Source organism: Hemitrygon akajei, chromosome 14 (genome assembly GCF_048418815.1).
Source record: "Hemitrygon akajei chromosome 14, sHemAka1.3, whole genome shotgun sequence".
Classification (NCBI taxonomy): domain Eukaryota; kingdom Metazoa; phylum Chordata; class Chondrichthyes; order Myliobatiformes; family Dasyatidae; genus Hemitrygon; species Hemitrygon akajei.
In genome coordinates this window covers 43,335,595-43,363,515 of record NC_133137.1, presented here as the reverse complement: position 1 = coordinate 43,363,515, position 27,921 = coordinate 43,335,595, and the positions used below count along the sequence as shown (strand labels likewise).

Genomic DNA, 27,921 nt, shown 5'->3' with positions numbered 1-27,921 from the left:
TTGACCCAGGGGCAGCAGGTGATTCCGATGGAGTACCTTGATAGGCCCATTCCCATCCTCAGGTTTCACCCGGTAAACTGGTAGATTCGGCATCTGGCTCTCTATTACATAGGGGCTGGCCGCCCATCAATCTGCCAACTTGTGCTTACCAGGGAGTCCCAAATTCTGTAAAAGGACCCGGTCGCCCGGCAATAATTGGGCAAACTTCACCTTTTGATCATATCTCATCTTATTCCTCTGATTTTGTTTGGTGGCCGCCGCCTCAGCCAACTCATACACCCTCTGTAACTCCCTCTTCATAACGGACACATACTTGCACGGGGTCCTACCAGCCCATCCAGAATAGAGGCGTGGGCACCCGGTGGTCCCCTGGCTGATCTCTGGGAACGTGTTCCTCCAGAGGCTCCAGTCCGTTCCCTCACTGAGCCTCTCCTAAGTTTCCCGACACTTCTCCCTTCTGAGTCACAGGGGGGCTTGCCCTCCACGGGACTCCTTGTCTCTCACAATCCCACCTAAAGTGTCCCTCCTCTCCACAGCTATAGCACACCCTCGGCCGCCCACAGTCCCGCCTGAAATGCTCCTCTTTCCCACAGTTAAAGTACACGCTGCCTGCCGCCCCTCCTCTCCCAGGACGGCTCCCGCTCCCAACCCACTGCACTGGTCGCCCCCGGGAGTGGGTACCTCCCCTGTCCTTCCCCTCCAGAGGGGGGTCACTACTCCCCTGGGGGTTGTCAGTCCTCCACCCAGCCACCACTTCCTGTATCGCTGAGGATCGCTCCCGGAGGCCCGAGCCCCTTTTCCGCCCCAACGCTCTCTCTTCCTCCTGCACCTCTCTGATTAGTTGCCCGAAGGATGGAGGGGGGCCTTTCCTATAAGCCTGCCGGATAGTCCACGCCACCTTGTCCTCCTCCAGAGAGCCACTGAGTATCTGACATCCTCACGCTAGCCACGTCAGGTGCCTTCACTACCCCCCGGCGCCGCAACCCTGTAAGCATCTCCTCCATCCGAAATATGTACTCAGAACTTTTCCCCCCTCCGTTGTTCCAGACGTTGAAACTCTGCTAAAAGCAGCCAGGGTTCCCCTGACAACCCAAATGCTGCTCCAAAACCTCTATGCATTCCTCCACTGAAGCCCCAGGCTTTTCAGCTTTCAACTCCCGGACTGTTTTGGCTGCCGAACCCCTCAAACTTCCCACCCCTCTTCTCCTCCTCCGAGCCTGGCCACTCCTCTAACATCAAAGACGTATGCTCGATCCAGGTCTCATAGTCCACCTCCCCGTCCGGAGTAGGCCTGGCTCCGGAGAACACCCCCAGCTTCAGCCGTGGCCTCTCGGCCACTCCCACCAGGAAATTAAGTGCGACTGCCAGCTCCGAGGCTTCCACCCTACCTGGGGGGTGGGGCCTAGTCATGCCTTACCCCTCCGATCCCCCTTTACTAGTGACGGGCCTCTCTGGGGGCCGTCTCTAGCTCTAGCTCTTCCTCCGGTATCTTGTCATCCTCATCCTTGGAGAGGGTGTGGAGTCCCCATGGCCCCGCCTCCCCCAGAACATTGACCGTCGCCGGCAGTTCCAACGTCCTGACGTCAGCACTCGTACGAACCAATACCCAGCTAGACTCCACCTCTTTACCACACCGTCTAGCTACCAATTCTACCTGCCCAATACCCTTCACCAAACTTAACCCCCGCACTAATGCGTCTCCCGAAACTCGAACATCCACTCCGCTCACTACACAGGCATACTGCACCGGTACATCTTCCAACTCGCACCAGTTAACAATCTTATCTCTGTCCATCTCTGCACTGCTGCCTGCGCGATTCCACAGCCCCTGACAATCCAATCCCGGACGAGCCCCCACAAATGTAACACTCACCCAGCAGGCTGGTATATGTCTAGGGGAAAAGGAGATCCAGCCACTCACCAACCCCACCTCCCATACACACAGGTGCTGTGGGAATCAAGTTTATGCCTCGCATACTGTGGTACACACAGTATCAAACTCACACCAGATACCGTTATGAAATACACTTCAAAGATTTTACTAAAACTAAAAGAGTACTAGGCAATACAATATATATATAAAAGAGAAGAAAAAGCAAAAGGCACCAACTTATCAAAGTTCAGTCAGTTTAGTGCACATTGTTGGAGCTCAACCATCGAACCATTCGACCCCTCGTCACTTTCCTCCGACCTCCACACCTTCGCACCTGGGACCACCCCCGGTGGTCGACCGAGCAGTGCAGCGCACGTCCACCTTCCTCGGCGTCTCTTTCCCGCCTCTCCTCTAAAGACCGCGAAACCCCCCCAAGCTCCCAGCCCCACAAGACAAAATAACATTCCCCATTGGTTAACAAATGAATACAATCCCCATATCAGCAAGTCCAAAGCAAAACAACTGCGAGAAAAAAACACTTGTCAGACATAAAAGCATTCCTACTCTAGCAAACCAAAGAAGCCATTTTGATTACATACACAGTACATTGTACACACAGGTAGAAACTGTGGTCTGGCACCCTCAGGACCTGGCTGGAGCTTGACCAAGGAAACTGCTCGATTGTCCTCCTCTCTGCAGGAGAACTGTGTTTTATATAAGTACAGGACACTCCATGGTTATGTGAGGGTTCTGTTCCCTGAACCTTTGGTAACCCGAAGTTTCAATAATTCAAAAAGTGTGTTAGCTGAGATTGTAAAACTTTCACTGATAGGTGACATAGGTACAAATTAGAACAGCCTTAGTTGATTTATGGGCTTAATTAGATAGAAAAGCTAGAGTGAACTAATTAGTACAGATCTGAACTGGATTTCAAACATTCTGGACCACAGGATGCTGGACTGTAGAGTTTCAACCTGTCAATATGCAGGCCCTTCAATGCACATCCCATTTTATTCTGCCCACATTCTCATCACTACACAGCAGTGATTAACCTGTCAATTAGTACAGCTTTAGGCAGTGGGAGGAAATTGGGAGTATCACATAGTTACGGGAGGAATGTACGAACTCCACACAGTGGTCGCAAATGAAGTTGTGGGCTGTTGCAGTAATCTGGATTGACTCTGTCAGAGAATGGCTGTGTTCTCTGGAGTGCAGAGGGATGAGCCGCATCATCCAAGTATTTCCTGTGACTGTGCGGGCTTCCTTGGGATGTTCTGGTTTATCAGTCCAAAGGTTTATTGGTTAATCTGTCATTGTAAATTCTGTAGTGATTAGGGTTCAATCTGTTCTGCGCTGTATCTCTAGCTGGTGGGCTATGGTATTCACTGGATAGCAATGATGGGCCCTGTTTCAGTACTGAATTGGGCTGCTCAATTCCAGTGCACCAGTGGAAATAAAGGGTTGTGTTTATTCAAGTGTATTTTATACGCCACATTTCACTTGTGCTTCAGATTGGACGTTACTGTGTCCTTGAACTTGATCCCTAAGTAAACATGGTACTGTTGGATTACAGTAAATAGTTCTGGTTTATTTCATTAGACCACTGTGTGGATTAACAACTTTGTGCCACTGAAAATACTGATGTCAAGAGTAATAACTTGATGCCACTATTTAATTATAGAGTATTTAATGTTTATTCTCCTCAAAAAACAAAACAACCAGAATGTCAAACAGTGTGTCAGATATTAGCAGCAACTTGAGGATTCCATGGGTAGATTTCATTGGAGTAAAACCACACAAGTGGGTAATCGCTCATCACTATCAATTTACCGCTCGAATGTGATGTCACATCTGAAGGTAGCTCAAAAGCCCAGCCCAGAGGAAATGATGACAGCTGCTTGAGAAAGGTACACCACTGCCTGCACAATCTTCCACCTGGCTCTCCCTCCATGTTATGGGTGAAAGAATCCTTCACCTCACTACCAGCCATGGCAGATTGTGTGTGCAGCTGCAGAATATCTCATGTTTATGGCAGTAAATCTACCTGGGGTTTTCCACTTACTCTCCAGGCTGCCCACAGTTCACTTGTCCCTCATCACTGGCTTCAAAGGGTTTTAACTCTTTGTGTTCAACTCGACAATCAAAGCTATATTTATAACATACTTAAAGCGAATGATGGTGGGTTTTAATGTTAGTTGGAGGTTAAGTTTGCTCAATGCCTCTATTCTGGGTGTGTGAACCAGTTTGAATGAAGAAGATACCCAGTAAAAAGCAAGGATGTTTTTTTTATTTTTGTAATTCATTTTGGAGATGCTGCTGGCAAGGTCAGCCAGGATTTACCTGAAGATGGCAGTGTGTTTGCTGCAGTCATTCCTGTGGCACTTCTCCCCAGTGCCGTGAGGTCTCTGGGATTTGGACCAGCAACAGTAAGAACATTGCCACATCAGGACAGAATGCAGCCTGGAGGGAAATGAAGAGGCTGTGGGAATTTGTCACTTGTATGGAAGGATTGATTGTGTGCTTGTCGTTTGGATATAAGGTTCTGACACTATGGAGTATGCACTCTACTAACTCATCCAGGACAGTTTTGTTCATCCTTTCGTTCCATTAAAGAGTTTACCTGTATACAATCAACCTACTCCTTTCCTGTTATGTTTGGAAGGAATGAGGCACCAAGTGGTGTAAGGAAAGCACTGCATGCAGCAAATGGCAGTGGGACATTAGGATTGAGCAGATCTATGACTTTCCACCAGTCAACGTAGCACATTCTCATCTGTCTGCTTATTATCTGCCTTCAAAACATTCAGAAGGGCTGTTCCTACTTAATTATTAGAAAACTAGCTGTAGTCAAAAAAAAATCTACTGACAACCCAATTTTTGTTAAAGTAACTCCTGGTTTTAGATATTCCCACAAGCAGAAATATCATCACCGCATCCAGCTTAAAACCCTCAGAATTTTAATTCTCCTCACCTTTCTTGGGCGCAGCATTACAAACCCAGCCCACCCAAACTTTCCTTCCACCAATACCTGTTTAACCCGTGAACTATTTTAACATAATAAAGACCAGTAATGTACAGCATTCCAGATCTAGTCTCAATGTCCTTTATTACACTGTCCCTCCAACCCCCTTATCTTTGTACAACTTTATTTGACTGGAATCTTGTTAGCCCACAAGTGATTAAATGAGAACATTGATATGAAATGAGAACTGCTATGAAAACATTTTTCCTGTGAGGGGGCTTGCCAAAGTTTAAAATACAGGGGTATATCTAATAAAAGATACTCATGTATTCAACTGCTCACCCCAGGTCAGTATTTCAGCTTTACTGTAAACTGCTATCCTACAAAATCCACAATAAGGTGAAATACTTGGCTATGTGTACTGTAAATATTGCACTCGCTGTAGTTAAATTGGCCAAGTTATCACAAAAGTATATTACATATTTAGCTAAATGCAAATAAGTAGAAAACACTTAGGGAATGTCTGAGGTTTTGAAAGACTCAAATACAAACCGTTCTTCAACCTTTGTTATGAAATGCTGGGATTACTCTAAGTTTTGTCTCCTGCCTGATGAAAGACTGTTTTAAAACATTATTTAGAGTTTGAGTTCCTGACAGAAGCCATTCTTGCTTGTAAATTTGATTGTGTAAATTAGCCCTAATTCCCCAAATTACAAGTACAAAGTTGAGTTACGGTTAACCCAGAGCTTCACCAGTGTGAAGGTGGAAGGAGGTCGGAGCAAAGCAGAAGAGAAAAGGTACAGTTAGGGAGTGCAGATGACGTGGTATAAACGTTAGGCTAGGCTTCTGATTCCAAACAGGCATCTGTTTCATCTTTATCCATCTGACCGAGTAGAAGGAATCTCCCATCAGCACTGAGTTCTGTTGACTTCATAAGTGCGGCCAAAGCTTCTGGATCCTGAATAAGAATTGTTTCTATATTAAACAACTGAATGCCATTTTTGTGCAGCTACATTTTGTCCAAGTTGGGGGGGGGGGGGGGAGTGGGTGGGTAACAACTATGTAGAGGTACAATGAAGGGATGATCAGTTCTGACAGGGACAAAGACATTTCCCACTGATGGTTTTCCTCTCCGTCCTGAACCCATGCCTCTCTAACTTAAACACTGGAGATTCTGTTGAGTTCTTCTTTCTCCTTGCCCCCTACAGCCACTGGAAACAGCAACTCTTCTCTGCAGCACCAGCATTTGGGTTCATTTCAGGTTTTATTCTAAAAGGTGAAGTCAAGCTCAGTACCAGAGTCTGCAACACTGCCACCAAGTGCAAGTTAATCCTTTTTCTCAGGATATTTCTAACAGCCTCACAACCTCTGATGTTAGACCTACTGGCCCACCAAGGAACTGAAAGCCTCACCCCACTGGTAAACAGAAAACTTACAGCACAATACAGGCCCTTCGGCCCACAAAGCTGTGCTGAACATGTATTTACTTTAGAAATTACCTAGGCTTACCCATAGCCCTCTATGGGTTCCATGTACCTATCCAGGAGCCTCTTAAAAGATCCTATCGTATCCACCTCTACTAACATCACCGGCAGCCCATTCCACGTACTCACCACTCTGCAAAAACTTAACCCTGACATCTCCTCTGTACCTACTTCCAAGCACCTTAAAATTGTGACCTCTTCTTCTAGCCATTTCAGCCATGGGAAAAAGCCTCTGACTATCCACACGATCAATGCCTCTCATCTTGTACACCTCTATCAAGTCACCTCTCATCCTCCACCACTCCAAGGAGAAAAAGCTGAGTTCACTCAACCTATTCTCATAAGGCATGCTCCCCAATCCAGGCAACATCCTTCCTGTAGTGAGGCGACCAGAACTGAGCACAGTACTCCAAGTGGGGTCTGACCAGGGTCCTATATAGCTGCAACATTACCTCTCAGCTCCTAAACTCAATCCCATCTTTGATGAAGGCCAATGTACCGTAAGACTTTTTAACCACAGAGTCAACCTGCACAGCAGCTTTGAGTGTCCTATGGACTTGGACACCAAGATCCCTCTGATCCTCTACACTGCCAAGTCTTATCATTAATACTATATTCTGCCATCATATTTGACCTACGAAATTGAACCACCTCTCATTTATCTGGGTTGAACTCCATCTGCCACTTCTCAGCCCAGTTTTGCATCCTATCAATGTCCTGCTGTAGCTTCCAACAGCCCTCCACACTATCCACAACACCCCCAACCTTTGTGTCATCAGCAAATTTACTGACCCCAGCCCACCAAGAAACTGCTTTATTCCCTGAAATGTCGGAGACTGAGGGGTGACCTGACAAAGAGGCATAGTCTGGTATGGAAGGGCTACTGCATAGGACCAAAAGAAGCTACAGAAGGTTGTAAATCTAGTCAGCTTCATCTTGGGCACTAGCCTACAAAGTACCCAGGACATCTTTAGGGAGCGGTGTCACAGAAAGGCAGCGTCCATTATTAAGGACCTCCAGCACCCAGGGCATGCCCTTTTCTCACTGTTACCATCAGGTAGGAGATACAGAAGCCTGAAGGCACACACTCAGTGATTCAGGAACAGCTTCTTCCCCTCTGCCATCCGATTCCTAAATGGACACTACCTCACATTTTAAAATATATGGTATTTCTGCTTTTGCACACTTTTTAAGATTAAGTATACGTAATGATTTTCTTGTTTATTATTGTTTTATTTATTATTTTTTCTCTCTCTACTGGATTATGTATTGCAGGGTGGAGTGCTAAAAGCAAGGGCACATGATATGAGTGGTTTAGAATGGACATCAAGGGCAGCTTCTTCATACAAAGTGTGGTTTTATTTGGAATGAGCTGCCAGAAATGGTGGTTGGGGCAGGCACAATGGCAAAGTGTAAAAGCCTTCTAAATAAATACATGGATAGGGGAGGGTTTTTTGGGCTATGGGCCAAATGTGGACATATGGGACTAGCCTCCTGGGCCAAAGGGCTTCCATTTTGTATGACTATGACTGACCCCTCCTCACTGGGAAATTGCAGGAAGACTGACCTCTTTAACACCACTGGACGGAGCCCTACACTGGAGTGTAGTTAACAGATTGCTGATCAGTACGCCAGATAGTTCAGCACCTGCTTGAGGGACATCCTGAGAGCAAGACTGAGACACACCAAACTACAAAGCTCAGAAACCTTCCTGAAAACAATATTTACTTACCAACTGAAGTCCACCTGCCTTTGATGTGATAGTTTTTAAAGTTCTTCAAGTTATTGATATATGTGGAATGCTTTGTAACAGCACAAGAACTGGCCATTTGACCCATGATGTTGTGCCAAAATAGTATCATTAAATGCCTAATTAAATTAATCCCTTCTGCCAATACAATGTCTCCATACATTCACATGCCTATCTAAGTGCATCTCCCTCACCACCCCTACGGTCCATTCCAGGCACACACCATTCTAGGTAAAAATACTTGCCTCCCTTGAACTTACTCCCTCTCACCTTGAATGTGCATCCCCTAGCTTTACAGATTTTGACCCTGGGAAAAAGATCTGTGTCTCACAGATAAGACTGGACAGCTCCCATCAGTTCTCCCCTTAGCCTCTGCCACTCCAGACAAAACAACCTAACTTTGTCCAATCCCTCCTCCTAGCACATAGCCTCTAATCCAGATACCATCCTGTTCTGTACCCTCTCCAAAACTTCAATATCCTTCCTATAATAGAGCGACCAGAAATGAATAATGCAAAACTCCAAATGTAGCCTAACTCGAGTTTTATAAAGCTGTGACAGAACTCCTAACTCTTGAACGTAGTACCTCAATTAAAGCAAGCATGCCATATGTCTACATTACTGCTCTATTACCCTGTGCAGCCACTTTCAGGGAGTATCAATGCACCTTCAGGGATGTTTATAACTCGTACTGAATTGATTGAGGATACACTGTGATACTGGCAACTTTTTAAAACCCTCCCAAGGTATAGTTTAAAACCCTGCTTCATTTATTAAAGCTAGTTTAACACTCACCTTCTCTGCCTGAGTAAGTCTCCTTCCAAGATCGATAACAGAACATATCTGCCAGAGAAGAGACAGATGACACTGTTATCATGGAGAAAGTAGGGAACTGCAGAGCTTGAAATCACAGTGATTTACTTATGGTGAGTAGGGTTAGTAGCTAAAAATCAAGCAGGGCCTGATGGGACTTTCTGTAGTGTCTGAAAAAGTGTAGTGGCACTTGGCAAGGCTAATATAAAGTTAGTTTAAGCAGATTGGCCATTATGAGAAGTGCCATATTGTGAGTGAACAGAAAGTGGGGAATTGAGACTTTGGCACAAGAGCCTACAAGAAGACAGGCAAAGTCTAGGTTGAGGTTTCTGCCAAGTTTCCATTTCTTTATTAGTGCCCAGCTAGAGTACTGAGAATGGATCTAGGTCACGTAAGACGTGAGAAATCTGGGAGACCACTTGTCCTCCTGATTACTGCAGCTCCTTACAAACTAGGTTAGGGAAGTGGAGCTGGTGGACTACTGGCTCATTCTGGAAAAGAAAAATTCATAGGAGCTACAGGGAGGTGACTGTCAGGAAAGGGAATGGTGCATTTGGTGTACAGGTAAATGCAACGTGTAGAGACTGAGAAGGGTAAGTAGTGAAAAGGACACAATTGCAGTCAGTTGGATGGGTGGAAGCGTGTGTTGTAATGTAGGAGTATCAAGGACAAGAGCGGTTAACTTAAGACCATGGGTCAATACATGGAACTTTGAGGCTAAGTACAGCTCTAACGCCATATTTACTACTGTTGTTGGCCGAATTAAAGTCGGTTATGAATCAGCATATAGGAGGGAGATTGAAAATCTGACTTTGTGGTGCCACAGTACCAATCTCTCTCTCAGTGTCTGCAAAACCAAGGAGCTAATTATTGACTTCAGGAGGAAGAAACTGAAGGTCCATGTGCCAGTTCTCATCAGGGGATTTGAAGTGGAGAGTGTCAGCAGCTGTAAATTCTTCTGTGTCATTATTTCAGACAATCTGTCCTGGATCTCACATGTAACTGGCAGTACAAAGAAGTGGCAGCACCTCTTTCTTAGAACTTTGCAAAGATTTGGCATGCCATCTAAAACTATGACAAACAACAGATGCATGGTGGAGAGTACAATGAATGGTTGCATCATGACCTGATGTGGTAAAACCAATGCCCTTGAACGGAAAAGTCTACAAAAAGTGGATTCAGCCCACTCCATCAAGGGTAAAGCTATCCCCACCACTGAGCACATCTACACAAAGTGCTGTTGCAGGAAAGCAACATCCATCATCAGGAATTCCAGCCTTTCTTCTCACTGCTACCATCAGGAAGGAGGTCCAAATTTGTTGTGATTTTCATTAATTGTGTTTCTTTGTATTTACTATGCATACCCACATGAAGATGAATCTTTACTGTGACACATGAACTTTGAACTGCAACACTGTGGCCATCACGGCGGCTTGCCTTGCACAAGGCTGACAGATGTTCCAGGGATTATATGTTTCAAAAGGGACAGGGAGGGAGGTAAAAGGTGAGGATGGCATTATCACAACACAGAAATGGAGGATGTTGTGGAAGGATTATCTACTGAGAGTGTGAGTGCAAGGGAAAACAGGAAGGAACACTCACAAGGGGCTATTCCTCCAATAGCAACAGAAATGCTGAGGAACAGATCAGGAGGCGGATTTTGCAAAGGTGCAAAATAACAATGTGGTTATCATGGTTGATTTCAACTTCTCTAATACCGATTGGCACATCCTTGACATCAAAAAGTTTAGATAGGGCAGGATTTGTTAGGTGGGTCCAGGAAGGTGCATATGTAGACAAGCTGACTTGAGGAGGAGAGGCCATATGGGCTCTGATACTGGGCAATGTACCTGGTCAGTTGGCAGATCTCAGTGGTTGAGCATCTTGGAGAGAGTAAGCGCAACTCCCTAACCTCTATCATGACCTATGACAGGATTAGAATCAGTCAGTATGGAAGAATATTTAACTGGGGGAAAGCAATACTATTAGGCAGGAACTTGGGAGCATAAATTTTGAAGTAATGTAATCAGGGAATGCACAATGAAAATATTAAGGAGCTCTTGCATGTGGTTCTGGATAGTTCTATCCCATTGAGAAAGGGAAAGAATGGTAGGGTGAAGGAACCATAGCTGACAAGAGATATGGAGCATCTAGTCAAGAGGAAGAAGCTTAAATTTGAGGAACCATGAATCAGAGAGGGCTCTAGAGAGTTACAAGGAGCTGAAGAATGGATTTAGGTGAGGTAGAAGGGGACGTGAGAAAGTCTTGCTGAATAGGGATTAAGGAAAACCCCAAGGCATTCCATGCGAATGACTAGAGTGTGGGTAGGATCAATCAGAGCAAAAAGAAGAAATGTGCCTAGAGGGAGGAAGTAGGGGAGGCTCTTAATGAATACTTTGCTTCAGGATTAAAAGTGTGAGGGATCTTGATGCTCATGAGGACAGCATAAATCAGGCTAATATACTTGAACATGATGACATTGAGGAAGTGGGTGCGCTAGAACTTTTCAAGTCAAGTTGTCACTTTTATTGTCATTTCTACCATAACTGCTGGTACAGTACATAGTAAAAATGAGACGTTTTTCAGGACCATGGTGTTACATGACACAGTACAAAAACTAGACTGAGCTACATTAAAAAAAAACAGAGAAAGCTACACTAGACTACAGACCTACACAGGACTGCATAAAGTAGACAGAAACAGTGCAGGCATTATAATAAATAACAGGACAATAGGGCAAGGTGTCAGTCCAGGCTTCGGATATTGAGGAGTCTGATAGCTTGAGGGAAGAAACTGTTACATAGTTTGGTCGTGACAGCCCGAATGCTTCGGAGCCTTTTCCCAGATGGCAGGAGGGAGAAGAGATTGTATGGGGATAGATGAGTGTCTGGGGCTGAACAGTATATACCCCCAGTTACTACGGAAGTGAGGGAAGAGATTGCTATGCCTTTGACAATAATCTTTGCATCCTCACTGGCCACAGTAGTACCAAATGATTGGAGGGTGGCAAATGTTAATTCCTTTGTTCAAGAAAGGGAGTAGGGAGAACCCTGGGAATTGCAGACCAGTGAATCTTCCATTAGTGATGGGCAAAATATTAAAGAGGATTCTTATTGGCAAGATTTACCAGCATTTGGAGATGCATGGTATGATTAAGGATAGTCAGCATGGCTTTGCGAGGGGTAGATACAGCCTCACGAGCCTGATTCAATTCTTTGAGGAAGTGACAAAAAAGGTAATAGATGTAGCGCAGTGGATGTGGTGTATATGAATTTTAGTAAGGCTTTTGATATGGCTTCACATGGTAGGCTCATTCAAAAAGTCAGGAGGCATGGGATCCAGGGAAGCTTAGCTTTGTGTATTCTGCTTGAAGTCGGTGACCAGTGGTGTTCCTCTGGGACCCTGCTCTTTCTGACTTTTATCAATGACTTAGATGATGAAGTGAAAGAGTAGGTTAGTAAATTTGCAGATGACATGAAGGTTGATGATTTGGATTGTGGAGAAGGTTACAACTTGAAAAGTCAAATCCAGGACTGTCACAGTGAATGACATGTACATTGTTCTCTGAAAGTGGAGTCACAGGTAGGCAGGCTGACCATCAGTCAGGGCACTGAGTATAGAAGTTGGGAGGTCATGGTGTGGTTCTATAGGACAATTGTGAGTCTGCCCTTGGAGTATTGTGTTTAATTTTGGTCTTCCTGCTACAGGAAAGATGTTATTAAACTGTATAGTGTGTAGAAAAGATTTACAATAATGTTGCTGGGATTAGACTTAGAGGGAGAGGTTGGACTGGCTAGCACTTTATTGGAGCTTAGATTGAGAAGTGATTTTATAGAGATGTATACAGTCACTAGGGGCATCAATGTGGTGAATGCACTCATTGTTTTTCCAGGGAATGGAGAAATCAAGAACTTGAGGGATAGTTTAACGTGAGAGAGAAAATATTTAATAGGAACTTGAGGGTGAATATATGGAATGAGTTGCCAGAGGAAGAGGTTGAGGCAGGAACAATAAAAACATTTAAAAGATACTGTATATGGACAGGTTAATGGATAGGAAAGGTTTAGAGGGCAATGGCTAAATGTGTGGAAATGGGACTAGCTGAGACGGGGCATTTTGGTCAGCATGAAGCTAAAGAGCCTGGCTCCTTGCCCAGACTCTGGTGATCAGATCATAACACATAGGATATCTGTAAATATTGAGCTGGACAGCCCAGACTCTGGTGATCAGATCACATCACATAGGATATCTGTAAATATTGAGCTGGACAGCCCGGATTTTGGTGATCAGATCAGGTATCTTTACGCATCAAGCTGGACAGCCCAGGCTCTGGTGATCAGATCAGATCAGATATCTGTACACACATCAAGCTGGACAGCCCATTTGAAAAGGGGTTCAACTGATTCTTCAGATCAATGTGATAATTGTGTTTGACAATCATTCTCAAGACTCATCACAGTTGGGTCTCCTTATCCACACCCATTCTTACTATCTCGCCACTGCAGTAGAGACAGAGGCAGTGAACATGTGCAGACTGACATGGTTTAACATTTAACACAGATTCCAATCAACTTGCTCCTGTAACTACACAGTAAGTGTGCTGATACTAGGACTGAGAAATGATGGCTGTGACCATCAGTGAAGTGCAACACAGTAAGAGCTTGCTGAGAGTCTACCAGCCGTGACAAGATTTCACTGCAGTATCAAAGCACCATAGACCAGTCTTGGTCAGGCGGATTCCTGAGTTGAAGTACTGGGCCTCTGAGTAGACACGAGGAGGACTCATCCATAGTCAGCAGAGCTCAGCAGAATAAGAGGTGATTCCGTCAGGATTAACATTCAGAGGATAGGTTTGGTACACAGCTGGCATATGGAGAAACATTACACGCAGGACTATAGAACTGGGAATTGTCAGATGGAGAATTGTTTGTTGCTTGGTTTCCACACTGACTGTCTATCCTGTTGGGTGCAGTCTTTCATTGAGCCTATTGTGTTTCTTGTATTTAATATAAATGCCCGCAAGAAAATGAACCTCAGGGTTGTATATGGCGACATACATGAAATCAAATCCTTAGAAAAAGGTGACATGAAATGAGAAAATATAGAATCACTGTGGGGTAAAAAGACCCTGATGGGATTTATATACAGGCCTCTGAACAGTAACCAGGATGTAGGCTATACATTGGAATGGGAAATAGAAAATGCTTGTCAAAAGGGCAATGTTACAACAGTCATGGGGGATCCAATGTGCAGGTAGATTGGGATAATCAGGTTGGTGCTGATTTTGGACACCAAGAGAGTATTTGTAGAAAGCCTATGAGATAGCTTTTTAGAACACCTTGTGGTTGGGCCCTCGAGGGGATCAGCTATTCTGGATTGGGTGTTGTGCAATTAAATGGATTTGATACAGGAGCTTAAGGCAAAGCAATCCTTAGGGGGCAGTGATCATAATATGATAGAATTCATCCTGCAATTTGAGAGTGAGAAGCTAAAGTCAAATGTTTCGGTATCACAGTGGAATATAGGGAATTAAAGCAACATTAGAGAGGAGCTGGCCAAAGTTGACTGGAAGGGGAGACTACTAGATCTAATAGTGCTAGATAGAGACATCCCAAAGAGGTAGTGGTATTCTAAAGGCAGGAGTCAAAACCGACATAAAAGCCAAGAGGGCACATAATAGCACAAATATTAGTAGGAAGTTAAGAGGATTGGAAAGCTTTTAAAAGCCAAAAGAAGACAACCAAAAAGTCATTAGGAGGGAAAAGATGAAATATCAGAATCAGGTTTATTATCACCGGCATGTGTCGTGAAATTTGTTAACAGCAGCAGTTCACTGCAATACATAATATAGAAGAAAAAATAATAACATAGTAATAATAAATAAGTGAATCAATTACAGTATATATATATTGAAGAGATTAAAAATCGTGCAAAAACAGAAATAATATATATTTTAAAAGTGAGGTAGTGTTCAAGGGTTCAATGTCCATTTAGGAATTGGATGGCAGAGGGGATGAAACTGTTCCTGAATTGCTGAGTGTGTACCTCCTACCCAATGGTAACAGTGAGAAAAAGGCATGCCCTGGGTGCTGGAGGTCCTTAATAATGGATGCTGCCTTTCTGAGATACTGCTTCTTGAAGATGTCCTGGGTACTTTGTAGGCTAGTACCCAAGATGGAGCTGACTAGATTTACAACCTTCTTTAAGTCCTGTGCAGTATCCCCTCCATACCAGACAATGATGCAGCCTGTCAGAATGCTCTCTACGGTACAACTATAGAAGTTTTTGAGTGTATTTGTTGTCAAACCAAATCTCTTCAAACTCCTAATGAAGCCTGTCTTGCCTTCTTTATAACTGCACCAATATGTTGGAACCAGGTTAGGTCCTCAGAAATCTTGATACCCAGGAACTTGAAACTGCTCACTCTCTCCAATTCTGATCCCTCTATGAGGATTGGTATGTGCTCCTGCATCTTACCCTTCCTGAAGTCCACAATCAGCTCTTTTGTCTTACTGACGTTGAGTGCAAGGTTGTTGTTGTGACACCACTCAACTAGTTGGCATATCTCGTTCCTGTACCATATCTCGTTCTTCACCATCTGAAATTCTACCAACAATGGTTCTATCATCAGCAAATTTACAGATGGTATTTGAGCTATGCCTAGCCACACAGTCATGAGTATAGAGAGAGTAGAGCAGTGGGCTAAGCACACGCCCCGAGGCATACCAGTGTTGATCGTCAGCAAGGAGAATACATTATCACCAATCCACACAGACTGTAGTCTTCTGTTTAGGAAGTCGAGGATCCAATTGCAGAAGGAAGTACAGAGGCCCAGTTTCTGTAACTTCTCAATCAGGATTTTGGGAATGATGGTATTAAATGCTGAGCTATAGTGATGAGCAGCATCCTGACATAGGTGTTTGTGTTGTCCAGGTGGTCTAAAGTCGTCTGAAGAACCACTGAGATTGCGTCTGCTGTTGATCTATTGTAGTGATAGGTAAATTGCAATGGGTCCAGGTCTTTGCTGAGGCAGGAGTTCAGTCTAGTCATGACCAACCTCTCAAGGCATTTCATCACTGTAGATATGAGTGCTACCAGGTGATAGTCATTAAGGCAGCTCACATTATTCTTCTTAGGCACTGGTATAATTCTTGCCTTTTTGAAGCAAGTGGGAACTTCTGTCTGTAGCAGTGAGAGGTTGAAAATGTCTGAAAATGTGAGAAAACTCCTGCTAGCTGGAAAACTCCTGCTTGGCACAGGTTTTCAGAGTCTTACCAGGTACTCCATCGGGACCTTCCACCTTGCGGGGGTTCACTCTCTTTAAAGACAGCCTAACATGAAGTTAAGCTTGCCAATAATATTGAAGAGGATACCAAAAGTATTTTCAGATATATAAAGAATAGGAGAGGTCATAGTAGATATTGGACTGCTAGAAAATGATGCATGAGAGGTAGTAATAGGGGACAATGAAATGGGGGACAAACTTATTAAGTATTTTGCATCAATCTTAACTGTAGAAGACAACAGCAGTATGCTGGAAGTTCGAGAATTTCAGTAGAACGGACAAAGTGACAGATGTAAAGTGTACGGTCGTGCACTTTGGTAGAAAAAAATTAAAGCATAGACTACTTTATAAACAGAGAAAATTCAAAAATCTGAAGGGCAAAGAGACTTAGGAGTGTGGGATTCCCTAAAGGTTAACTTGCAGGTCAAGTTGGTGGTGAGAAAGGAAAATGCAATGTTAGGATTCATTTCAAGAGGACTAGGATATAAAAGCAAGGATGTAATGCTGAGGCTTTATAAGGAACTGGTGAGACCTCACTTGGAGTATTGTGAGCAGCTTTGCACCCTTTATCTAAGAAAGGATGTGTTGACATTAGAAAGGGTTCAAAGGAGGTTCGCAAAAATAATTCCGGGAATGAAAGGTTTATTATGAGGAGCATTTGATGACTCTGGGCCTGAACATCTGGAGTTTAGAAGAATGAGGGGGGAATCCCATTGAAACCTATCAAATGTTTGAAAGGCCTAGATAGAGTGGACGTGGAGAGGATGCTTCCTATATCGTGAGAGTCTAGGACCAGAGGGCACAGCCTCAGAACAGATGAATATCCATTGAGAATGGAGAGGGGGAGGAATTTATTTAGCCAGAGGTTGCTGAATCTGGAGGCCGGGGCAAGTTTGAGGTTGATGATAAGTCAGGGTGTGAAAGGGTATGGGGAGAAGGCAGGAGCTTGGGCTTGATAGAGAAATGCATCAGTCACGATGAAATGGTGGAGCAGACGCGATGGGCCAAATGCCCTAATTCTGCTGCTCTGTTTTATGGTCTCTTATGTACTTTGAATTTTTGGAGATGGATACCTTGTCACTGAATACTGTCAAATCTGAAGTCATAAGCTTTTGGGGCAGGAAGAGAATGAGAAGGACATGAAGATGGGGTGGGAAAGGCACAGAGCCAGCACAGGTTGGCATGCTTCTCGGAGTCGTTACCTCATTTCCATCGTTATTTGTTTCAAAGATGCAGCAGTTCAGCATTGCCTTGTTCTCTGTTTCAGGAGATCGTGCCACAAAACCAATTAACCTCTTGTTATCCTGATGGGTCGCAGACAGGGACACCTCACTGAGAGGGAACTGGAATACAGATGTAATCATGAAATACCAATATTACACATCAGCCTTGGATCATCTAACCAGGTCACAACCATTGTTTTCTTACATTGCAAAGGCGTAAACCCCAGGCTTCATCAACCATTTTGAACTGGAGACTGAACGGATAAAGCTCATTATTACAACAGAATTGTTACTTACACTTATCTTTGTATTCTGAGTGTATGGATCAGTTAACCTGTAAAGAAATAGAAACTGACAGTAAATTGTAATTGATATTCCTTATTGTTTTTCTCTACAATTCAAACTTTTTCACTAAAATTAACATTAAAATTTGCACACAGCACCAAGCTTTTACTTGTTTTCTACCACACATCATTCACTTAGATTAAAAAAACAAGATCAAATGAAAAGTGTTGAATCCAGCATTCAAAAAGTGTTGCACAAGTCCTTTCCAATAACCATGGCAATATTCATAAAAGGAAGTTGTTTGTAATCACTTCACCCAGTAGTTCATGAATGAACAAATCTGACACAGACATGGACTCTAAAACAATAATTGCACTTTTTGTGGATGTTTGTCAGAAACTCAGTTCAGCTGCTGCATTCACTCCAGTGTTATTGGCAGGGCTCAACATTCCGTGGGCAGGGAAGAGTTCAGTGCTGAGGGTGAAACAGTTACAAATGGTGCCACTGTCTGAAGATAAAAGCACAACAACCACCATCTCTACAGAAGGCTGCTGATCAGCTGCTGGATAGTGAGGCAGGGTTTTTGAAATTCGGATGAACACAGTGAGCCTTGCCATGCAGTATGTCTAGTGAAGCCCTGGTTTAAGCAGCTCCGGTCACACACAACATAGGACATTACAGCACATTATATGGCTCATGATGTTGTGCCGACCTTATAACCTATTCTAAGATCCATCTGACCCTTCCCTCCAACATAACTTCATTTTTCTATCATTCATGAGCCCATCTAAGAGCTTGTTAAATGCTCCATTGTATCTGTCTCTACCACTACGCCTGGCAGTGCATGCCACGTACCCACTACTCTCTGAGTAAAAGAAACTTCCCTCTGACATCCTACATTTGCCTCCAATCACCTTTAAGGTTATACACCTTCGTATTTGCTGTTTCCTCCTTGAGAAAAATACTCTGGCTATCCAGTGGATCGCTGCCCCATATCATCTTGTACACCTCTGACAAGTTACCTCTCAGCCTCCTTTGCTCCAAAGAGAAAGCTCTAGCTTGCTCAACCAACCCTTGCAAGACATGCCGTTGAGTCCAGGCAACACCCTGGTAAATCTCCACTTCATATTCTCTATAGCTTCCACATCCTCCCTATAATGAGACAACCAGAGTTTTAGAGAGCTGTACCATTATCTCATAGTTCTGGAACTGAATATTGAAGGCCAACCCACCACACTCCTCCTAAGCAATGCTATCAATTTGCACGACAACTATTGAGAAATTTATGACAAGCAAAGAATCCTGCTGTTAACTCTGTATTCCCCCTTCCAAATCAACCTTTTCACAGTGAATCACTTTACAATTTTGTGGGTTGAACTCAATCTGCCATTTCTCAGCATAGCCCTACATGCTATTCTGTCCCTTTGCAACTAAATTCAACCCTCCACACTATATATCACACTGGAATACAGCACTACTGGGGACAGGACTGTCTCTGTATAACACTGGGGTACAGTATTGGTGAAGACAGGTCTGTCACTGTGTCACACTGGGGTGCAGTATTGGTGAAGACAGGTCTGTCACTGTGTCACACTGGGGTACAGTATTGGTGAAGACAGGTCTGTCACTGTGTCACACTGGGGTGCAGTATCTGTGGGTACAGGTCCATCACTGTATAACACTGTGGTACAGTACCGGTGGGGACGGGTCTGTCACTGTGTAACACTGGGGTACAGTACCAGTGGGGACTGGTCTGTCACTGTGTAACACTGGGGTACACTAACGGTAGGGACCAGTCTGTCACATGAGATTCCACCTTCAGGGAATTATACACCATTATTCCTAGATCACTCTGTTCTACCGCATTCCTCAATGCCCTACCATTTACCATGTATGTCCTATTTGGATTACTCCTACCAAAATGTAGCACCTCACACTTATCAGCATTAAACTCCATCTGCCATCGTTTAGCCCACTCTTCTAACTGGCCTAAATCTCTCTGCAAACTTTGAAAACCTACTTCATTATCCACAATGCCACCTATCTTAATATCATCTGCATACTTACTAATCCAATTTACCACCCCATCATCCAGATCATTAATGTATATGACAAACAACATTGGACCCAGTACAGATCCCTGAGGCACACCACTTAGTCACCGGCCTCCAACCTGACAAACAGTTATCCACCACTACTCTCTGGCATCTCCCATCCAGCCACTGTTGAATCCATTTTACTACTTCAATATTAATACCTACGATTGAACCTTCCTAACTATAACTAACCTTCCGTGTGGAACCTTGTCAAAGGGCTTACTGAAGTCCATAGAGACAACATCCACTGCTTTACCCTCGTCAACTTTCCTAGTAACCTCTTCAAAAAATTCAGTAAGATTTGTCAAACATGACCTTCCACGCACAAATCCATGTTGACTGTTCCTAATCAGACCCTGCCTATCCAGGTAATTATATATACCATCTCTAAGAATACTTTCCATTAATTTACCCACCACTGACGTCAAACTTACAGGCTGATAATTGCTAGGTTTTCTCTTAGAACCCTTTTTAAACAACGGAACCACATGAGCAATATGCCAATCCTCCAGCACCATCCCCGTTTCTAATGACATTTGAAATATTTCTGTCAGAGCCCCTGCAATTTCTACACTAATTTCCCTCAAAGTCCAAGGGAATATCCTGTCAGGACACTGAGATTTATCCACCTCTATATTCCTTAAAAGTGCCAGTACTTCCTCTTCTTTAATCGTCATAGTTTTCATAACTTCCCTACTTGTTTCCCTTACCTTACACAATTCAATATCCTTCTCCTTAGTGAATACCAAAGAAATTGTTCAAAATGTCCCCCATCTCTTTCGGCTCCACACATAGCTGTCCACTCTGATTCTCTAAGGGACCAATTTTATCCCTCACTATCCTTTTGCCATTAATATAACTGTAGAAACCCTTTGGATTTATTTTCACCTTACTTGCCAAAGCAACCTCATATCTTCTTTTTTCTTTTCTAATTTCTTTCTTAAGATTCTTTTTACATTCTTTATATTCCTCGAGCACCTCATTTACTCCATGCTGCCTATATTTATTGTAGATCTCTCTCTTTTTCCGAACCAAGTTTCCAATATCCCTTGAAAACCATTCAACCTAACAGGAACATAAAGATTCTGTACCCTCAAAATTTCACCTTTAAATGACCTCCATTTCTCTGTTACATCCTTCTCAAAAAACAAATTGTCCCAATCCACTCCTTCTAAATCATTTTGCATCTCCACAAAGTTAGCCTTTCTCCAATCAAAAATCTCAACCCTGGGTCCAGTCCTATCCTTCTCCATAATTATATTGAAATTAATGGCATTGTGATCACTGGACCTGAAGTGCTCCCCAACACAAACCTCTGTCACCTGACCTATCTCATTCCCTTACAGGAGATCCAACACTGCCCCTTCTCTAGTTGGCACCTCTATATATTGCTGCAAAAAACTATCCTGAACACATTTTACAAACTCCAAACCATCCAGCCTTTTTACAGAATGGGCTTCCCAGTCTATGTGTGGAAAATTAAAATCTCCCAAAATCACAACCTTGTGCTTACTACAAATATCTGCTACCTCCTTACAAATTTGCTCTTCCAATTCTCACTCCCTATAAGTGTTACTACACCTTTCCTATTCCTCAATTCCACCCAAATAGTCTCCCTAGACGAGCCCTCTAATCTATCCTGCCAAAGCACCGCTGTAGTATTTTCTCCAACAAGCAATGCAACACCTCCCCCTCTTGCCCTTCTGATTCTATCACACCTGAAGCAACGAAATCCAGGAATATTTAGTTGCCAATCACACCCCTCCTGCAACCATGTTTCACTAATAGCTACAACATCATATTTCCAGGTATCAATCCATGCTCCACCTTTCTTACAATGCTCCTAGCATTAAAATAGATGAATTTAAGAAATTCTCCACCTTTTACTCTCTGTTTATCCCTAACGGTGCAAACAACTTTATTATCTTTTTCTTCCTTCTCCCTTACATCTTCAGTCTGAGTGCTCCCCTTCTCTATCACCTGCCTATCCTCCCTCACACACTGCTAGCTTTCTCTATTTGTGAACTAACCTCCTCTCTCCTAGTCTCTTCAATTTGATTCCCAGCCCCCCCAAACATTCTAATTTAAAGATTCCCCAGTAGCCTTAGCAATACTCCCCGCCAAGATATTGGTCACCCTAGGATTCAAGTGAAACCGGTTCTTTTAGTACAGGTCACACCTGCCCCAAAAGAGGTCCCAATGATACAGAAAACTGAATCCCTGCCCCCTGCTCCAATCTCTCTGTCAAGTCTGTCAATGTATAACACTGGGGTACGGTACTGGTGTGGATCGGTCTGTCACAGTGTAACATTTGGGTACAGTACTGCTGGGGACAGACCTGTCAATGTATAACACTGCTGTATGGTATCAGCGCAGACAGGTCTGTCACCATATAACACTGGGATACAGTACTGGTGGGGATGGGCCTGTCACTTTGTAACACTGGGGTACAGTACCGATGGGGACCGGTCTATCACTGTATAACAGAGGTACAGTACTGGTGGGGACAGGTCCGTCACTGTATAACACTGGGATACAGTACTGGTGGGGATGGGCCTGTCACTGTGTAACACTGGGGTACAGTACCGATGGGGACCGGTCTATCACTGTATAACAGAGGTACAGTACTGGTGGATACAGGTCTGTCACAGTGTGACACACTCATCCGCACCAATACTGTACCCTGGTGTTATACAGTACTGGTGGGGACGGGTCTGTCACTGTAGAACACTGGGAACACTGGGATGTAGTACCCGTGGGGATGGGTCTGTCACTGTATAACCAGGGTACAGTACTGGTGGGGGTGAGGTACAAAGAGTACAAATGCTTTGTGGAATACAGTAGTGTTGGAGAACAGTATGATGTATAGTATATGCATCATAGTATATGACGTATATCCTATAGTATCAACAGTATATGTCAGTATGATGAAGATATTCTGCATCTGGCATTGTATCAAGAATATGATGTAATTGATGTTCTGCTTGTTCAGGAGTTTCTCGGGAAATTATTGTACTATGACAGAATTCTAAATTAATCCCAAAAGTTGTTTTTTCAAAATGATGGTAATGAAAACTGCTGAAACACCAGGAGGCGCCAGTGAGTGGGACCATCAATGAAATGGTTAAAAGGAAAGCAGCAAGCAATGGTTTACATGAAGAATTAATTCATCATTTTAAGGCAGAAGCTCCCGATAGGAAGTGATTCAGTCACTGTTATGAAGTGTGCAATAGATTATATTTCGACAGGTTTATTGTGTTGTAAAAGCAGTAAACCTGCACACCAGATATACTTATGACACCACTAAATTAAAATCTTGGCATCCATGAAGGGATACAGTATGAGGTAACTGCTGTAAAGATAACATGGTCCCCTTAGAGCCAGACATAGGTGAAACTATCACACAAGCAATTCTGCAGACAACAACACACACAAAATGCTGGTATAACACAGCAGGCCAGGCAGCATCTATAGGGAGAAGCACTGTCGATGTTTCGGGCCGAGACCCTTCGTCAGGACTAACCGAAAGGAAAGATAGTAAGAGATTTGAAAGTAGTGGGGGAGGGGGAAATGCGAAATGATAGGAGAAGACCGGAGGGGGTGGGATGAAGCTAAGAGCTGGAAAGGTGATTGGCGAAAGTGATACAGAGCTGGAGAAGGGAAAGGATCATGGGACGGGAGGCCTCAGGAGAAAGAAAGGGGGGGGGAGCACCAGAGGGAGATGGAGAACAGGCAAACAACTAAATATGTCAGGGATGGGATAAGAAGTGGAGGAGGGGCATTAACAGAAGTTAGAGAAGTCAATGTTCATGCCATCAGGTTGGAGTCTACCCAGCCAGTATATAAGGTGTTGTTCCTCCAACCTCCTCCCACCCCTCCCCCAAACATTCTCTTTTCCTCCCCTTTCTTCCCCATCCCATCGGGCAGAAGATTTAAAAAAAAACTGAAGGCACATGCAACCAGGTTCAACAACTGCTTCCATCACACTGTTACAAGACAGTTGAAGGGTCCCTATTACAATATGATGGACTCACAACCTCACTATATACCTAATTAAGACCTTGCACCTTACTGTCTGCCTACATTGAACTTTCTCAGTAACTGCAACACATCATTCTGCATTTTGTCATTGCTCTCATTTGCACTACCATGATGTACTGTTGCAATAAATCTTTATGAATGGCACGTAAAACCCAGATTTTCACTACACCTCGGTCTATGTGACAATAATAAACCATCTTACCATTTTTCTCACCACATTCCAAGCCCTACACTCCTCAGCCTGGAAACTCCTCCCTCATCCAGCCTGCTGAGCTCTTTAATTTATTTTCTGAGTTTCTGTGAGCTCTTTTCTCTTTCCTCTGAATTGCAGAGACCACAGTCAAACCTAACTTGCCCTTTCCTCACACAGCAAACCCACCATCCCAGGACCAGACTGGTGAATCTACTACTACTATTTTCAAAAGATGAGGGATTCTTTTTTTAAGATGATGCCAAGCTGTAGTCAGTGTTGAGATTGTGGTTTTTAAGTTCAGCTGTTTTTTAAGCTCTAAGGAAGGGTTTAGGGGACAGAGAGTGGAGTTTAGGGAAGTTAGAGATCAGATTAAGTGTATATAGGCAGTCTCCAAGTTACAAACGTCTGACTTACAAACCGAGGAAGGAGAACGCCGTCCATCATTTTAAGTTGGATCACAACGCCATCCGCCATTTTAAGTCGTTGCCGTTGACACTGTGTTGAGTGTGTAACTTTGTATATGGCTTAAACTTTTCTTAGCAAGATACACCCTGGACCCCCTCCCCCTCTTTTCCAGTCAGCACTTGTCCCATTTAACCTGTGTCAGTGTGGTGGACTTTAGGACCCAGTGGAGCTCGGGACCTGCCGCCCGCAGTGTTTCTGTTCCGTTGACAGAAAACAATCATGATTGAAAATAAAGTGGAAATAATAAAGCCATCAGAAAGAAGTGAAACACCATCCGTCATTGGAAAAGCGTAAGGCTACAGTCGGTTAACGATCAGAACAATTTTAAAGGATAAAGTGAGAAAGGCCCTGCCCCGATGAAAGCTACAATTATTACTAAGCAATGCAGTGGTTTAATTATTGAAATACATACGATTCTTAAGTGTTTTATATGCATAGAAAGGTAAAATATATACTATATACTAAAACAAACATTTGACTAAATGACACTAAATAATACCAGATGCACCTGTTCCAACTTATGTACAAATCCAACTTAAAGACGGATTCAGGAATGGAACTCGTTCGTAACCCAGGACTGCCTGTATTTCAATCAGATTAAGTGTATATTTCAATCTACATGTGATAAATAAAGCTGAATTGGATGGGAAGGTCCCTCTCTCTCCCCCACCTCAGAAAATTCCCATTGTCTGTCTCCTCAATGCAAGTCTAAAATCTGGGTAAGCCATGATCCCCAAACATCCCAATGATTACTCCCGATATATTTGGCAGTGCTCACAGGCAGGTGTGGGGGAATCTTGTGGAATTTTCTATGGAATGACTGCATGTGCAAACTATCTAAAATTACAAGCAACTGTGTGCTGGTGCTCTGGTTGTTTGCTAAACCAATATCAATTGCAAGGTATTAAATCTACTCAATATCTCCAGGATACACTCTGACAGGATTGGTTGCGATGGCTGCCATGGACTGGATGAGCCAAAGGGCCAGTTTCCATGCTGTGGATTGCATCATTTTGATCAAGTATGGAACAAAACACCAGCAGCAAGATGGGTACCTGAACTAATCAGTTTATTATGTCTGTCCCCAGTGAGTATTTCCTTAACAGTTCATATGCTGCTGATATCTAAGTATTAAAAATTAAGGCATCTTTTATTTTAACCTTAATCATCTATAGAAGCAAAACCAACTCCAGACATTATGATACACAGTGCATAGGCATATGATAAAACTAAAAAAAAGTTAGCAAATGCTCTACAATTCCTGGCCAGGGAGAAAGTCAGTAATTAAAAGCCAAACATCTGACCTGCCAAATGCATACTTGCCTCAGCATCCTGGAGCTGACCACCATTTGAAATTCAGTCATACGGAAGATGTTATGAATTGCCCGAGCAGCCAGAACCTGTCTCATCGTTTCATAGATCACTTCACTGTCCTGGTCTGTTGTTATTTCTATGGAGCCCAAAAACCTCACAGTAAACACTTGGTGCAGGAGTAAATCTGTGGAAAGAGTAGAAAGAGTCAAGTTCCATAATCCAGCTCCCAAAGTTGGAAATACTGGACAGTCTCAGTGGAGAGAAGTGTTTCAGATCTGTGACCTTTCACCAGTTCTAACCTAATGTGTCGGAGGATATTCACCATATTTTGCTCTCAGGATTATATTTTATTTACCATTTAGATTTCAAGTATCTACAGTGGAGTAAACTCTGACGGTTTACTGTCAGGCTTACCAGTCTTCCGAAACTTCCCAGGTACATAGGGATCCCAGTTCCTGGGTTCTGAAATTAAGCTCAACCTGGAATTTATTATAATACTATCCAAAAAGAACTAATTGAAAACTGGTAGAATTTCCATGAATAATACCCAACAGTCTAGAAAATCTGCCTATCCAGCACCAACATCCTGAAGGTGCAGATGAGCAGAGTTTAACTGTAATTTGCCTTTCTGCAATTTCAGACCTGTGATAGAAGTGGTACTGTGTAATGCAATAGTGAGAACACGTTGCCATTTTCGGAACAGACATACCACTCCACCAACTCCTCCTGTGTGTGGAAATCAAAGCAATGCAGCTTCCAGAATCCTGAAATTGAAGCAGAACCTGCTGGAAACACTCCACAGGTCAGATAGCATCTGAGGGACAGAATCCTAAAATTGAAACAGAACCTGCTGGAAACACTCAGCAGGTCAGATAGCATCTGAGGGACACTGAACTGTCTGTTGTACATTCTGTTGTCAAGGAACACACATTAAGTGGACTGAAAAGAGTAACTGATAGATTAAGAAGAATGTATCATAAAGGTGGAAAATACATCTTGATTTAAACTTCAACTTAAAATTAGAACCTTTGCCTGTTCCTATGCTTATGAAATGGATTGGACTAGGTTAAGGTGATGTTGTAGCATAAAGGTTCGATATGGATCTTGGGGCTAATTGATGTTGCTCAGTTGACTGGACTGTACCAGGAAGAATTCTGCTTAAGTCTGATATGCCCTTGTCCTTTCAACTAGAAACAAAAGACATAGGAAGTAATCAGCATGTCAGGGAGCATCTGGGGAAAGGGCCAACTCCAAAACCTTAGGTCTGCCCAGGGTGTAGAATGTAGAACACTACAGTACAGTCCATGTCTTTCAGAGAAGGGAGACTACAACCTCAGAGTAGACGGGGGGACATTGTGAAAAAGCTTGGTTTTTGTGATGTTCACTTTTCATATCTCAAACAGAATGTGTGGGAGGGCCGACTTCATAAATGCAGCCTACACAAAATCCTCAATTATCAGCACTCAGCTGCCACCTTTAGAACAGATATTTTCCCTTGCAAGCACCAATAAGCCATTCATTCTTACCTTCTGGAGCAGTATCTGTGTCAGGGTCTGATTTTCCCAATGGGACTGTGCCTCTGAAAGATATTTAACCAGTTAAAGAAGACAGACACTCTTCCTTAGATGAAGAAGCTCTCTGAATTGTTTGTTCCGGTTTCACGTACCTGCTGGCAGACTGATTTTCTTCACTTGGTGGACACAGGTCAAATCGAATCGGTGTTCCAGGAATGATGAGTGGCTCTGCTGATTCTGGCAGGTCTGTCAAAACTTTCTCATTACCGGCAGCTTCAGCACCTTCATTCTCAACTCTGTAACCCAAGGAAAACAATAAACTGGCATACCACAGAGATCACTTCTGCAGGGGAAATAACTCCAGAGATTCTTCTTGTCCTCGATCACATAAAGCAGTGGTTGCAGGAGGCTGCAGGTGGAACACTGATATCACTAGGACAGGATGGCGAGGACCTGATCTTAATATTTAAAAGCTCCATCCTACATCCAATGTCATGTCAGCTGAATAGGACCAGCCTCTGACCAGTCACCTTTCAAAGTTTCGTAGTTATTTTTGTTACGTTCCCCAGTAACCGGGTAATTTTCCAGCAAAGATTGATGGGTCCACCAAAGCCTGATGCTAC

The 27,921-nt window shown here is 43.5% G+C and overlaps 2 protein-coding genes across 5 annotated transcripts in view; one reads left to right on the top strand and one right to left on the bottom strand.

The window, feature by feature from the left end:
• washc4 (WASH complex subunit 4) overlaps positions 1 to 17,832 on the top strand; it is a 165,182-nt gene extending 147,350 nt beyond the window's left edge. For both annotated transcript variants that reach the window (XM_073065929.1, XM_073065928.1), the window contains one exon: positions 17,435 to 17,832. In XM_073065929.1, coding sequence (XP_072922030.1) covers positions 17,435 to 17,475 — 41 coding nt within the window. In that variant the 3' untranslated portion in view covers positions 17,476 to 17,832. The remainder of the gene's footprint in view (positions 1 to 17,434) is intronic.
• The window catches only part of appl2 (adaptor protein, phosphotyrosine interaction, PH domain and leucine zipper containing 2), a 121,471-nt gene continuing 97,093 nt past the window's right edge, over positions 3,544 to 27,921 (bottom strand). For all 3 annotated transcript variants that reach the window (XM_073065930.1, XM_073065931.1, XM_073065932.1), the window contains 7 exons: positions 27,451 to 27,594; positions 27,311 to 27,363; positions 25,794 to 25,968; positions 17,688 to 17,724; positions 17,370 to 17,510; positions 8,865 to 8,912; positions 3,544 to 5,793 (listed from right to left, as the gene is read on the bottom strand). In XM_073065930.1, the coding sequence (XP_072922031.1) occupies positions 5,674 to 5,793; positions 8,865 to 8,912; positions 17,370 to 17,510; positions 17,688 to 17,724; positions 25,794 to 25,968; positions 27,311 to 27,363; positions 27,451 to 27,594 (718 nt within the window). In that variant the 3' untranslated portion in view covers positions 3,544 to 5,673. The remainder of the gene's footprint in view (positions 5,794 to 8,864; positions 8,913 to 17,369; positions 17,511 to 17,687; positions 17,725 to 25,793; positions 25,969 to 27,310; positions 27,364 to 27,450; positions 27,595 to 27,921) is intronic.